General features: G+C 43.9%; 1 protein-coding gene across 1 annotated transcript in view; it reads left to right on the top strand.

Moving 5' to 3' along the window:
- The window catches only part of RIMKLA (ribosomal modification protein rimK like family member A), a 42197-nt gene extending 28121 nt beyond the window's left edge, over positions 1–14076 (top strand). The window contains exons 4-5 of the mRNA XM_017541777.2: positions 1382–1585; positions 6279–14076. Of these exons, the coding sequence (XP_017397266.1) occupies positions 1382–1585; positions 6279–6769 (695 nt within the window). The 3' untranslated portion in view covers positions 6770–14076. The remainder of the gene's footprint in view (positions 1–1381; positions 1586–6278) is intronic.
- Positions 14077–16073: the final 1997 nt, after the last annotated feature.

Here is a 16073-nt window from a genome sequence, read left to right as displayed (position 1 = left end):
AGATCACACCACTGCACTCCAGCCTGGGTGACAGAGCGAGACTGCCTTAAAAAAAAAATGCTAATACTAAATAATAACAAAAGTGTAGGCAATTTGAACAGAAAGAATTTAAGCCCAATGCAGTGTCTGACACCTGTAATCCCAGCACTTTGGGAAGCTGAGGCCTGGGGATCATGAGATCAAGAGTTCAAGACCAGCCTGGCCAAGATGGTGAAACCCCGTCCCTACTAAAAATACAAAAATTAGCCTGGCACAGTGGTGGGCACCTGTAATCCCAGTTACTCGGAAGGCTGAGGCAGGAGAATCACTTGAACTTGGGAGACAGGTTGCAGTGAGCTGAGATCGTGCCAGCTGTACTCTACCCTGGGCAACAGAGCAAGACTCCGTCTAAGAAAAAAAAAAAGAATTCAGAATCAAGAAGGAATGCTTTCTGCAGAGATTAGTAGAGGCAGAGGCCATTCCTTTCAGAATTAAATGGTGTAGCCAAGTAACAACTTTATGTCTAAAGGGAAGGATGCCTGTCAGTGGTTCCCTCCTTTGAGCTCCGAAAGAATTACGCATAGACCTCTCTTGATGTTGTATCACACTGTGCTACCTTTTTTTTGAATCTCTCTCCATCCAGACTTGGAATTTCTCTAAAGTATGTTCAATAAATTATGTTCTACAAACATTAACTGACATCTTCCCTGTGCATATAGCCCAGTGTTAAGTTCGGGGAATTTTTTAACAATGAGTTAGATGTAGACCCTGCCTAATCAGCATCCTGGGGGGTGATGGGAGATGCTAATTAACTGTTTTTTGAACTGAATTGATTAGATCCTTGGGATTCTATTTTGGCTCTTTCTTTGTGTTTCTGGAATATATCATTATGTCATTTCAAAAAGAGTGATGGTGAAGGGAAAGGGTATTAGGACCTGAGGAAAGTTAGGGGAAAGTAAGGTTCATTGGTCATTTGATAAGAAGAAAAAGTCAGTCTGTGTGCGGTGGCTCATGTCTGTAATCCCAGCACTTTGGGAGGCTAAGATGGGTGGATCATGAGGTCAGGAGATTGAGACCATCTGGCCAATGTAGTGAAACCCTGTCTCTTCAAAAAAAAATACAAAACTTACCTGGGCATGGTGATGGGTGCCTGTAATCCCAGCTACTCAGAAGGCTGAGGCAGGAGAATCCCCTGAACCCAGGAGGCAGAAGTTGCAGTGAGACTCTGTCTCAAAAAAAAAAAAAAAGCAGCAGCAAAAGTCTAGCAGAGAAATAGAAGGGATCAAAGTGAGGCAAGTTCAGAGAGAACTGATGACTTTGTGGACAAGGAGGCCAAATGGCAAGAACAGTGTCCAGAGGCTTCTCTAATCCCTCATCTCGCTCTTTGTCTTTCTTCTTAAAGGAAAAGCTGTTTTTCTGGCAAGAGATAAACATCACCTCTCTGACATCTGCCATCTGATCCGCCATGATGTGCCCTACCTGTTCCAGAAGTATGTGAAGGAGTCCCATGGAAAGGACATCCGGGTGGTGGTGGTAGGGGGCCAAGTCATAGGCTCTATGCTTCGCTGTTCCACTGATGGACGGATGCAGAGCAACTGCTCTCTCGGTAAGGTATAAAAGTGCAGGGTGTTATTAGGGTGTTTGGACTCATTCAGCAAATATATATCGATCCCTACTGTCTTGTCGGACCCTCTGCTAGACACCAGGATCTCATAGATGAGAATGAGGAACAAACCCTTTCCTGTGGCAGCAAGCAGTCCAGGAGGGGAGCATATGAGTGTTAAGTGCTGCGGCAGAGGTCAGGCAAAGAGTGTCAGGACATGGAGGATTGAACCCTATCCTCTAGGTGTTAAGACTTAAAACAGAGAGTGACATGAAGACCGACGCTGGAGAAAAACTCCCATTTAGGTAAAGGATGGAGCAAAGGCATAAGATGGGAGGTAGGGAGGTGAGTTTTGAAGCTGTTGCAACAACTCAGGCAAAAAATAATGAGTCTAAACTAAAGTCATGACAGGAGAAGTATCATATTTTCCTTTTATGTTTTAACAGGAAATGTTTTCCTTTTTTGTATGATGCTATTAGCTACGGTTTATGCTTTGGTTGCATGCATAAACACATCCCATTAACCTGTTGATAGTGTTTGTTTTCTGTTGTGCTGAATGGAGATATTCCAAGAGGAATATAAGTTCTTGTCCCCATCACAGAAAATTATTGTCAGCCTCATTGAATTAGTTTGTATGTTGGTAATAGGAAAAAAAATCACAATTGCTAGTTTGATTTCCTAAATTGCTAGATTTCCTAAATCACCAGAAGGATATTCCAAGTCCAGTGACTGATAAAGAGGCTTAGGTGCTATCTGGCACTGCTTTAATTGATAGTCATTGGGTGTTTCCAGGAACAGACTCTGTGATAGATGTCGAGAGTGTAGAGATTATGAGAGAGCCCCTGCCCTCAGGTAGCATGTGATCCCATAAAGAAGACATATGGGCCACGTGTGGTGGCTTATGCCTGTAATCCCAGCATTTTGGAAAGCCAAGGCAGGAAGATCACTTAAAGCCAGGAGTTTGAGACCATACTGGACAACAAAGCGAGACCCCTGTCTCTACAGAAAATTTTTTAAAAGTTAGCCAAGTGTACTAGCACATGCCTGTAGTACCAGAAAGCTGAGGTGAGAGGATCCTTTGAGCCTAGGAGTGTGAAGCTGCAGTGAGCTATGATTGCACCATAGCACCCCAGTTTGGGCAACAGAATGAGACCCTATCTCTTAAAAAAAAAAAAAGATAATTGTAAGATACTGTGATAAAGTGGTGTGATGGAGTCAAATGCCAGATTCAAGCTGACAGATTCAAGCTGACACACTACTAAGTGTCTTACATGCTATCTCATTTTCTTTTTTCTTTTTCTTTTTCTTTTTCTTTTTTTTTTGAGACGGAGTTTCGCTCTTGTTAGCCAGGCTGGAGTGCAATGGTGCGATCTCGGCTCATCGCAGCCTTCGCCTCCTGGGTTCAGGCAATTCTCCTGCCTCAGCCTCCTGAGTAGCTGGGATTACAGGCACGCGCCACCATGCCCAGCTAATTTTTGTATTTTTGGTAGAGATGGGGTTTCACCATGTTGACCAGGATGGTCTTGATCTCTTGACCTCGTGATCCACCCGTCTCGGCCTCCCAAAGTGCTGGGATTACAGGCTTGAGCCACCGCACCCGGCCTTTTTTTTTTCATTTTTGAGACAGAGTCTTGCTCTGTTGCCCAGGCTAGAATGCAGTGGCATGATCCCGGCTCACTGTAACCTCCACCTCCCTGTTCCAAGTGATTCTGATGTCTCAGCCACCTGAGTAACTGGGATTATAGACATGTACCACCACACCTGGCTGATTTTTGTATTTTTAGTAGAGACAGGGTTTCATCATGTGGGCCAGGCTAGCCTCAAGAGATCCACCCCGCTCGGCCTCCCAAAATGCTGGGATTATAGGTATGAGCCACCATGCCCAGCCCATTTTAATGATAATCATGTTTAGTATCACAGTATTGAACCGCGTGTGTTATTTTTACTTTTTTAGTTACCTTACAAAATCCATTCATTAGTAATCATGTGGTTTTATAATTTATCCACATTAGTTTTCTTAGTGAGCCATTTTAAAACTGTTTTTTAGCCTTTTTTAGATACAGTGTTATGGGAAGGAACAGTGTTAAGGTAAAGACACTAGTTATTGGACCTGAGAATATAATTCTTAAATCTTTCCAAGGAGGCTAACTGGAGACAGTTAAATCTGAAGTCCTAGCTTTTTAGCAAAGTAAGAGCAATCAGTCTCTCTGTCCTTCGTACAGAATTTTGTCTCAGTCCTTTCTGTTTCTGTCTCTCTCTCTCCTTTTTTTTTTTTTTTGGTCCATTAAGGCATTTTACTTATAAATATTAATATGTGTTACATCCCTAGTAAAAGAATCCCAGGATTTTCCCACCTGTGTGTTTTCATCTTACTTCTTCACAGGCCATGATGGCTGTGATGCCAGCTGAGGTTGTCAGTACAGTGAAACCAAACTGATGGGATGGGAGCAGATTATTCTGCCATTTTTCTAGATCTTCAAGTTGCACATCAGACAGGGTTTGTTCACTCCACCCTTGTTTAACCTGCCTACGAGGTTCACAACAGTTTTCCCAGCTCTGTGATCATCAGTGATGCAGATTTGCCGGCATAACTATGCTTTGTCTTCACAGTTAGAAACCAGATGATGACTTAGGAGCATGGCCTAACAAGAACCTGGTGTTTGTCTCTCTCTTCGGCATTGGTGATGCTCTCGAGAGTATCAGCCAGGGCATTGACATACACCATTATGGTAGCACAGAAAGATGGCAGAAAGAGCCATCTCTCCCTCCTTAAAAATCAATAAGTTAATTGTATTTGTTCTATTCTTAAGAGGAATACATTCTCAGTGTAGAAAATTTGGAAAATATGGCTGGGCGCGGTGGTTCACATTCGAAATCCAAGCACTTTGGGAGGCCAAGGTGGGCGGATCACCTGAGGTCAGGAGTTTGAAATTAGCCTGTCCAACATGGTGAAACCCTGTCTCTACTAAAAATACAACAATTAGCCAGGCATCGTGGTGGGCGCCTGTAATCCCAGCTACTCAGGAGCCTGAGGCAGGAGAAGAATCGCTTGAACCCAGCATGTGGAGGTTGCAGTGAGTCTAGATCGTGCCACTGCACTCCAGCCTTGAGTGACAGGGCAAGCAGAGCAAGACTATCCAAAAAAAATTGTTCTTGGAAAACACAGCAAAGTCAAATGAAAAAGGTGTTTATCATCCCCACCATTTAGAGAAAACAACTGTTAATATTTTGGTGTAACTTACAGTCTTTTCTTCTGAGAAATCTCTTTTTGCCTAGTTATGGTCACATTGTATAGTCTTTTTTTTTTTTTTTTTNGGCTGGAGTGCAATGGTGCAATCTTGGCTCACTGCAACCTCTGCCTCTCGGGTTCAAGTGATTCTCCTGCCTCAGCCTCCAGAGTAGCTGGGATTACAGGCATTCGTCACCATGCCTGGCTAATTTTGTATTTTTAGTAGAGACAGGGTTTCTCCATGTTGATCAGTCTGGTGTAGACTGATCTCCTGACCTTAGATGATCTGCCCACCTCAGCCTCCCAAAGTGCTGGGATTACAGGCGTGAGCCACTGCACCCAGCCATATTGTAGAGTCTTAAATCCCCTGTGTTCCCATGTGATTACAAGCTCTCTGTGGGCACTATTATTTATTTTTATTTTTGAAAAAGAGTTTCACTCTGTGAAACAGGCTGGTGTGCAGTGGCATGATCATGGCTCACTGTAGCCTCAAACTCCTGGGCTCTAGGGTTCCTCTCACCCCAACCTCCCAAGTAGCTCGGACTGTAGCTGGGACTGCAGCTACTTAGGAGGCTTAGGGGTGGGAGGAACCCTACAGCTAACCACCATACCCCCTATTTTTATTTTATTTTTATTTTTTGTAGAGATGGGGTCTCGCTATGATGTCCAGGCTAGCCCAAACTCTTGGCCTCAAGCAGTCCTCTCACCTCAGCCTCCCAAAGTGCTGAGATTACAGGTGTGAGTCACTGTACCCAGCTGGCATTATTATTAATGGATGTAAAATTCACTGTTTTTCTCTATTGTATTTCTTTATTCAATATTTGTTGAATATTTATTGAGTGCCTGTCATGTACCTGGCTCTATGATTTGTATTTTAAATAATACTGCCATCAACATCTTTGTGCATAAAGCTTTTCCCCCCCCATACATAAGATTATTCCCTTGATAGTGGGATGCCTGGGTCAGAGGAAATCGACATTTTTAAGACTAGATAAAAAATGACCATAGGCCAGGCATGGTGGCTCAAGCCTGTAATCCCTGCACTTTGGGAGGCTGAGGTGGGTGGATTGCCTGAGGTGAGGAGTTCAAGACCACCCTAACCAATATGGTGAAGCCCATCTCTACTAAAAATACAAAAAAATTAGCCAGGCGCGGTGGCGGGCGCCTATTGTCCCAGCTATTCAGGAGACTGAGGCAGAAGAATTGCTTGAACCCAGAAGGTGGAGATCACAGTCATTCGAGACCGCACCACTGCACTCCAGCCTAGGGGACGAAGTGACACTCCGTCTAAAAAAAAAAAAAAAAGACTGTATTATTTTCCCAAAGCGGGTACTGATTTCCGTCCAGACCTTTCGCGATTAATGCTCGAGCCTCTCTGTCTGCCCCTCCTGGGCAGACCCCTGTCCCTTCTTCAAAGTCATTTGACTTCTCAGTTGTCACCTTTACACCCCTGTGCTTTCCCCACAGGTGGCGTAGGCGTCATGTGCCCGCTGACAGAACAAGGCAAGCAGTTGGCCATTCAGGTGTCCAACATCCTAGGCATGGACTTCTGTGGCATTGATCTGCTTATCATGGACGATGGCTCCTTTGTGGTGTGTGAGGCAAACGCTAATGTCGGCTTCCTCGCCTTTGACCAGGCGTGCAACTTAGATGTGGGTGGGATCATTGCAGACTATACCATGTCCTTGCTGCCAAATAGGCAGACTGGGAAGATGGCTGTCCTCCCAGGACTGTCGAGTCCGAGGGAAAAGAACGAGCCAGATGGCTGTGCTTCAGCTCAGGGAGTTGCAGAGAGTGTCTATACCATCAACAGTGGGTCTACCTCTAGTGAAAGTGAGCCTGAACTGGGAGAGATCCGGGATTCCTCAGCAAGCACAATGGGGGCCCCACCCTCCATGCTGCCCGAACCTGGCTACAACATTAACAACAGGATTGCTTCTGAATTAAAACTTAAGTGAATTCCTGCTTTTTGGCAGCATTTAAACCAAATCCTACTGCTTCCCTAGTAGTTTTGAGTGAATAAAATCTGGACTAATGTGATTTCATTTGCACAGAAACTAGAAATCCCATCTGGGCACTCAGCATTTTTTCTAATGATGATTTAAGCAAATGGCCTAGCTTTGTGGTTTTTACAAAGACAAATATAAAAACAGTCACCAAGAACAACGTCCCAACTGATCAATAGGAGACTGATGTCTGCCGTGAGCACGTGGCTATTACGGCTGACTTTAAGGCACTGACTGCTGCTGCTGCTTCTGACTCTTAGCAGTAGAATCCATTAACTCCAAATGGCTCTTGGAAATATGTACTCAAAAGCAACCACGGGATGGAAGCATGTGCAGACAAGGTGGAATGTGACTGCAGTAATACATTCTTCACTAAGTGTGTATGTGATGCTTGGAAAATACACAGTTCAAACACTATTAGAGGATCGATATCTGCTCCCCATCAATCACCATCTTGACCCTATTTCTCTGACACTCAGGATATGGTGTTTTAGGGAGCTTTCTCATTAGCATTTTCAATGAAGCACTTTGTAGAAAGTGAGATTGAACATTCTTTGACTTCACAGGTTGGCAAATGTCCTGCTTTGTAACTGGGCCTTTCTACAAATTGCTTTGCCACCCTGAATTTATAGACCCTGCTTCAACTAATGTCAGCTCCAGCAGCTTCTTGCACCTTTGCTGCCTTTGGCCTCAGCTGGAAATGCACTTCAATGAGCTAGTGGCCACACACTTTATTTCTTAAGCGTGCACTAGAATCTAACACCATGGACTTTCTTTTTCAATGGACTCTGTTCACTTGTCATCCAGAAGCCAGTGGGTTTTAACCATAGAAAGCAACTTGGAGATCATCTTTTTTCCCCTCCTTGCCTGAAACTTTGTGTACTGCTTAGCTGTAGGAGGTTTCCTTGTATGAGTGGGTGTATGAGCAGATAGGAGCCATTGGAAACACTCCAATCCCCTTGAAATTCTACTTTTATCTAGGATCCAGACACCTGTCCTTGCCCACTTTTCCAAACTGGGAAGATTCAGGTATCAGGAATTACTCATTGCACATTTTGAGGGGGCTAATGTAGACATGACACCAAGTGCTTTTCATTTTAATTAAGCAGTAGATGAGATCTTTCCCATGGGAGAAATCACAGAGATGGAATTTTCCATTTCTGCTTATATGAAGTATGACTGAATGCGAGCAAAGCTACCTTTTTAACCAAATACACTAGAACATATGCACTCAAGAGTTAGCATAATTGGAGTTACTTCCATGATGTTGCATGCGCCAAGAACACTTAGGGTTCCTCTTTGGGATTACCTTTGAAACCATGCAAGTCAAGAGGCCTCACAACTTTATAGTCAGACCTTGTGTTTTATCCATCCCAACCCTTCCTCCTGCCCACCCAGGTAATCCTGAGCTTCATCATCCATTTTATTTAGCAGACTTATTTTCTAATGCTCCTTAGCTGTTAAAAAAAGATAATTCCTCAAGAAATAGATCTACCCTTAAATGACAAAGATTTACAACACTGAAGACCCTTACAAGTTGACAGTTTCTAAAGAGGGTTCTAGAAATGTTCTATGTAAGGTCAGCTTCACTGGAACAAACATACATCTTCCCAAGGTAACTACTTCGAAGGCAACACTACCCATTAGGGTGCAGATATTACTGTACTTATTCTGCCATAAATGTAAAATGTGTATAAAGTTAAGCTATTGTATTTTTTCATAACACATTTAAATAGAAATTGGCTTTTAAAGTATTGTAGTTAAAACCAGGTCCCACCAAGTAATAGTTGTACAATTGACAAATGTTCGGTGCCATGTAATGGAGATGTCACACTACACAGTTGTAGTTTAAATGCAGTCCAACATAAGGTGCATGCCACTGACTGTAATCCTAGTAATGTGTCTTGTAGAGTTGAAAAATGATAATACTTCACCTTTATATAGGTTATGACATATACCTTATCTTTACCACTCAGGGTGGCTTTAAAAGACGGACAGCTTTAGGTTTGTTCTCACTGGAATTGGTAACACTTTCTGTGCAAACTTCTGAATCAAGTGATGACCGTCTGGAAGCTGCATTCCCTCATTTCCACTGTTTGGTGTGAATCTGTTCTCCCCACTTTATCTAAAAAGGATGCTAGCAGGACCCCAGCCTGAGCAGAGCAGCTAGAGAGCTTCCAGATTCCTTTGCCAAAGGAGGCCCATTTTCCAGCTGTGAGTGACATCTGTAGTCATTGGCTTCATTGCCTGGCACCAGCCCTGTCTAAAAGTGGAGAAAGCCGGATCACAGCTGGACCACAACCAGCCCCAGTCCAGGATTTCCCATACCACATTGGCTGTGGGCTCTGCGAGCCTCAGCCAGGTGGCCAGGCTATACTTGTCACAGCTGGCCACAGGCCTGCTGAAGGAACATGGGGTACAGAGCCAGAGCCTGGTTCTGGCTCTCCACTTGAACAGCTGACCTTGTGCAATCACAGGAACTCTGTGTCTCCATGTTTCATTCAGATAGAGAAAATGCCTCATTTACCTCTTTGAGGCTGAAGTAATTAAGTAAGAGACTGGTGCATGTAAGTTAATAGTAGTAGAACACCTCCCACATCTGATTTTATAGCAGTTTCCCATCACTCCTTAAGAAAGGAAAAGGCCATGAATTCTTGGCATTAGCACACTAAACAGTGGTAGGGGCCCTGAGAAAGGAATGCAGCTTCTCGGAGGCCTCACTTCCAGCCAGGGAAACTTAAGACCTGAAAGGAATAAGGCTCTTTGTGTATTCAAACAGCCTTCTGGATTTATCGTATATAACCTGAAACTCTCTACTCTTGTAAATCAACTAACGAAGTCTTCCTTATGTAACATAGATTGCGGTGTCTGTATATGGTCTTCCATTATCTGGTGGTTGCATCTTGAAACTGGTAAAAACTTGAATGCCAATAGCTCAGTCACTCAGAATATACATGATTCTGCACTTGGGAAAAATGTCTTCATGCTGTTTTTCTGATCGGGTATGGGGTTGTCAGAATGAGGATTTGGCACTTTAGGTCTTTAGGATCTCAGAAACAATATAAGTGGATTATAAGCCACTAGTGTCATAATTGCAGGCTCATGGCCTCGAGCTAAAAGGAGATTCCATGACCATGGGGACCAGGGGAGGAGGAAAGGGAAAGGTCTGGAACAGTTTTGTGAAAGAAACAAAAAATTGGGATCATTTGGAATTCTAGAAGGAAGAAGGAGAAAATGGCTCTTCTTTGGGCTGTTTTAATGACAGAATCATGAATATGTATTGATTAGAGGTAGATGTCTTTGAGCTATTCTGTATAAAGATAATGAGATGCATGGATTTCCATCCACCCTGGAGAAGTGGGAGAGACGTGCTTCCTCCCTTCTTTAAATCCTGAGGAATGCTGGTCTTGAGAACACTGAATGCAAATCTGGGAAAGATGTAAGCAGCTAGCTGAGGGGTTTGAGAACCACCCAAATAAAAGTTGACCTCCCCAGAGGCTAATGAACCAAAATACTATGTGCAGGCATAGCCTGGAGCCACAGCTTTAGCAGGTCAGTTTAAGGAGTCAGGTCGGAGAGTAAATCCAGCATTAGTCCAGGCACTACAGCTTAATATTTTCCTCTGCAACTGGAATTAAGCCTGTTTGCCATTAGTCTGAGTGGAGGTCTTGGGAAGGGCGCTGATAATAGTCATATTTGTCACTGTCCCTAAAGTGAATGTTCGTAGATCTGGGACTATTTTTGACTCTACCTCTGAGACTCAAGATCAGTACAGATTGTTACTTTAAAATGTTACCTGCAAGACCATCCTTCTCAGGGATATGCTGTTTTAATCCTTTCTTAAAACTAAATCATGCCTCCATTCCAAGTCTATGGCTAGACTCTGCAGCCCTCCCTCCTAAAACCACAGGGCTGAATGTGAAAACTTTCTTCTGTTGAGCCTTTCCATTTCCTTCTCCAGGTACGGTTCTTGTGCCAGCATGCACTATCCCAAGCCCTGCGCTGGCATTCCAACCTGGTTTGGTAATTTCGCTGTGAGGTTTATGTTCTCTGGAGCTCCAGGGCAACACTAAGAAAGTCGCTTATAAGGCCCTTTTGAGGCCATGGAAATAGCATTTTGGAGGCCAGTCTAGTCCCCTATTTTATAAATAGGGAATCTTAGTTCCAGAGGCCATGGTCCCTTGCCAGTCAACAGCAAGGCTGGACTTCAGTGACCTGATTCCTCATCCAGTTTGGCATCCTGCTGGAGGTAGCTCCATCCCTCCCTAGAATCTAGCACATGCTGTCATCCTGGGCCTACCCCCTGCCTCTTCCGCTCATGATGAGCCTCTGTTCTGGATCAACACGGTGTTGATGCGCCAGCCATCAAGGGTTTAGCACTTGGATGGCTTCTAGGTGAGAGCTGCAAAGGCATGTATATTTCCATGATGCAAGCTGGCTCATGGCCTGCGCCGTCTTTAGAACAGCCAAGATCATTTAACTCTACCCCACACTTTCAGTGGTGGGATGTGAGGAAGAAAGCCCATGCCAAGCTAACTGAAAGCTTATTTGGCTCCAGTTCGGCTGATGTTCCCTCACTGCGGAATGTCCTGGATCCCAGCGGTTTGCAGCTCCTAAACCTATTGCATTAGGCACACCCGAGAAGAAACTCTGTTTGATGCACATGCTCCAGTTTCAATCAGCAACAAGGTCCAAAGTTTCCTCCCACTTTCTGTTCCACCGTGTGTCCCCCTTGCAACCAGACATTAGGCACAGATTCATCCCTGTTGTAACCCAAATGTCAGCTGAGGACTCCCTGCCTCTTGAGATCCAGAAAGGTCTGATAACTGGGCTCTGATCCTGAACCTCTAGATTTCTGTGATTTCTGAGAGACATATTTTTGCAGCCACTGCTGACTCCACACTTCTGCTACCTCATTTTAAACAATGCATCAGCTGAGACATGAAGCTCAGTTCCCTTTCCCATTTCCACATAGCAAAATTCAAGTGAGTGAGTGTATGTGCCTGTGTGTGTCTCAGTGATGTGGGAAGGAATGGCAGATGCTACAACAGTACAGACTCCGCACCCCATTCGTAGAATGTTCTTTTTATATAATATGGAAGAATTCTCACTCACCTTCCACTCCACATGGTCCCCATCTCCTGTCCTTGGGACAAACCAGATCCATTTGTATTCTCACGTACAGCAGGATGGATAGCCATTCCTTTTCTTAATTTGATTTCTGCCAACACCCTTACCGTCACAACTTCACCTTTTACCATGGGTGGCTTTTTAAAAGCGTTTTCCTGAACAAAGACAGTTCCCTCCTCAAAGGGAATTTGAGTGCCATCTCTTAAGGTGATGCATCTTTTATTCCCACGACACAAGCCAGGCATCACAACAACCACATTCACCACTCATCAGGGGCACGCCTTTCAGAAGGCAGCATGGACTAATGTGAATGGTACTAGTTTGAGTCAATCCAGTTCAAATCCAGGTAACTTAAAGCTTGTGTGACCCAGGGGCACTTTACTTCAACTTGTTAAACCTTAATTTTGTCACCTACAAATGTGATAAATAAACACACACTGGAATGTGTAGCACTTAAACGCATGCCTGGCTTTCCATAGGTTCCTTTCCTCTTGCTTCCCCCACTGTGAGCAACACAAGCATCGCCTTCTTGAGATCGTGGCTCAGTGCCAAGGGATAAAAGCTGGCAGACAGCAGCTTTACAGCTGGGAAAAAGAGCTGTTGGGGATAGGGCTGGCGGCAGCTCAAGCATGCTGTGGTTCAGGCATAATGACTGGAAGGTCCCATCCATCTTTAAGATTCTATGATGCTATGTGCAAGGTAGAGCGAACATATTTGGCTAAGAAAAATCCTGGAGGAAAGACTGCCTCAGACAACGGGGAGGCTGGAAAGCCGACCTGGAAAGCAGCCTGACCTTGGTTGATTTAGCACCTGGGTTTTTTGGCTCTTCCTGTATTAGGTTTGCTGGCTTCGCATCAAATGGAAGGAGGAGGTGCCAGGGAAGTGAATTAAACCTGTCAAATGGAGGGTGAGGGGACTGCAGAAGGCTGGGGGTTGGGGGGCTGTGTGGGAAACTCTGATAGTCCGACAGCACCATCTGGACTTGGCAGGGATGACAGCCCTGAGATCAGATGAAACTAACTAATAAAGCAGCTAAAATTCTGCTGTCCTGGGCCTGTCTGGAGTGGGACTCCCATAATCTCCTGTTTAGAAGAACACTGATCTCCTCTAAGGGGAAAGCTAGAGCCCTTAATCATTCTGCAGAGATGATAAAGGTCACTGTGGAGGAAGGACTAGGCAGGTGCCTGGTTTGCTTAGTCCCCCCCTTGTCCCACGTTCCAGTGGTGTGCTGAAGTGGTTTGCACTGGCCCATGAGAGTGGATTGTTAAATTTTCAGGAATTTTGTAAGCTGGTTGGTGAACACAGCTACAGTGACCACACAGTGACCATTAGAGGTTATATTAACCTACAATTAAGTATATTAAAAACAGGTAATAAATACTCAAAACTCATCACTTTCTAATTAGTTTACTGTTACCTGTGTACTTGAGGATACTGACATCATTGTATTTGAATGGTGTGCTACAATATAATGGCGTACTAGTGCACATCTCTTCCCAACCTGACCATTCAGTGACATCACATCAGTAGCTGGAGAATCAGACCTATTAAGAGTATTTACACTACAGAGATTGGCAAACACTCTACATCAAGACCCCCTCCCCCAGAGCTGGTTGTTAAACATGTGTCAGCACACCACTGCCACTGGGCGACAGAAAGAAGAAATTGACACACATAAGCATTGAAACATCTTAGTTCCAAGGAGGTAGCATTTGTGTTGTATTTCTCGGAAGCAAGTGTCCTAGTGTAATGTGCACAACTGGCATGAAGTTTAACACCCAAAAGACTGCTTCTCTGCTTGTTTTAATTTCTGTGGTTTTAACCCTTGAGAAATCTGCTTACTTTGCTACTCAACTTATTGGAGTGATTTGTAAAGTTCACTCTCACCTGTGGGCAGTAGTTCAGCTAAATTCCCTCCAGAAAAGTGGACTGTAGATTTTCCTGCCTAACTGGCAAAATCAAAATGTGCTGAAAAGAATACATCTTAACTAGGCACCACCAAAGTAGCTCATTTCCAAGTGGTTTATACGGCAATAACAGTGTTAACTTCTCCAACAGAGAAGAAATCATTTATAAATGATTGTTTTGCTGTTTTTGCTTTTTATTAAAATTATTACTGTGGAACAGAATGCTTTGTTTGCGTTTGTCCCAAAAATTCTGTGCCTTTTGGTGGTTCTTGTAAAGTAAGAATCACACGCTGAATCTACATTTTATTATTTTCATATCATAAAATGAGGAAAAGCCTTCATAGAAGAAACTTCACCCTATTCACTCACACACCAGCTGCATTCTGAAAAACTATAATTTTCCTTTCAAACGCAGAGTGTCGTCTGAATTGTAATACTGCCAACTCTCAACTGTCAAGATGATGGAGGAAAATACTAATGCAGATGGCATGAGCTTGTCACAGGCCTGCTCAGCGTGCTCTCCTGGGCTGACATTTGAATTAAGATTCAAATAGCACGTGAGAGCTGAAAGCTGTTTAAAATGGCTGTGTGGTGCAGTAAGGGGTCTCAGGGGATTGAAAGAATCTGTACTCACCAGAAGAACTCTGACAGGTCAGGCAGGGCCCTCAGGACTTGTGTTTGTCTGACATTTCAAGAGGCTTCCTGGGAGAAGCAGTGATAAGACTTGGGGGGCTAACGGTCAACACAAGGCCCAAGACCCTTGAACTAAGGCTGTTCCCCAGCTTCTGAGTCCAAACTGGGGTCAGAGCATCAGAGGGACAGTGCCTGATTGCTGCAGCCAATGATGATTTGGGGTATGACAGTAGGTATCATTCACATTGTCCTGGAACCCAAACACTGGGGGATGTGACCTATGTTTCTTTCTTCTTACATGAAAATCATCAAACTACACAAAAGTTGACAGAATAGTAAACTCCCAGAAAAGACGTTTCCATTTGCCTTTACCACACATAATAAGATTAGCAATAATCCCCTGATACCATCTAATTCCCAGTCCATATTCAAATTTCCCCCATTGTCTCAGAAAGAACTGCATGTAGCTCCATGGTAGACCAGCATATTTGGTGGGACAGGAAGTACTTTGGAAAGGGTGCTGATGGCTTCCCTACCCTCTTGATGGCAGCTTTGACAGAAACCATGCTGCAGGGGCATGGGTGAAGAGATGTTCAGGCTGGCTGCAGATACATTCCCAAGTTGTAGGATCTTGGGATTTCCTCTCCTCAAAGAATAGGCCTGTGACACTTCCCCTTCTACTTCCCAGAGTCACATGGTCTCCCTCTGGGACCCTCTCAGCTTCCTGCTGCTGGCATCCACCTGTCTATCACGTTGGTACGCGCTGCTTTTCCTGCAGCTACTTCTTTCACTAAGGGCACTTCTTAAATCTGGGGAGAGCCTTCTCTCAAAGATTATCGCTCTTCCACCAGCCTTAGGTCTACTGTACTCTCAATGAATCACAGCTCTTTAGAGGTCCCCAAGGGCCCAAGCATCTTCTTTTATTAGAAAAGCCTGGCTGAAATTCTCATGAGATAGGTCAGGGAACCTTGGAGTAGCAGCACTTGTGTCACATCTAAAGGCACTCCTCTGACTAAAGAGAAGTGGCAGCTGAGGACACTGCCTGACCCAGGATTTTCTTTTGCTCTAAAAGACATTATTAAGACATTTGGTCTGTACTGTATTGGCTGATAGTATCATATCAATGTCAATTTCCTGATTTTGGTGATTGCTCTAATAATACATAAGAATGTGTCCTTGTTTTTAGAAAATACACATTAAATATTGAGGGATAGAGGGACATCATGTCTGCAATTTACTTTCAAATGGCTCAGAAGATAATGGGCTTCTAGAGAGAGAAAATAAAGCAAATGCGGTAAGATGTTAACATTGGGAAGATGTTGGTGAAGGGTCTTATAGGAATTCTTTGCATGAGTAGTCTGAATAAGTCTGAAATGACATCAGCCTCCTGTGCTGGATTCACCTCTTCTCCATTAAATGTTGTTTCCTCTGGCATTTCCTTAGGCTTTCTTCTATTCCTTAGCTGTGTTTCATCCCTATGTGATCTCCATTTCCTTGATAATAATTACCATGTACATGATACTTTCAAATTTATCTCTGAACCCAGGCTTCTTTTCTGTTTTGTTTTGTTTTGGGTTTTTTTTTTT

This window comes from Cebus imitator, unplaced genomic scaffold (assembly GCF_001604975.1).
Source record: "Cebus imitator isolate Cc_AM_T3 unplaced genomic scaffold, Cebus_imitator-1.0 Scaffold136, whole genome shotgun sequence".
NCBI lineage: Eukaryota > Metazoa > Chordata > Mammalia > Primates > Cebidae > Cebus > Cebus imitator.
This window is presented reverse-complemented; position numbering and strand designations above follow the sequence as displayed.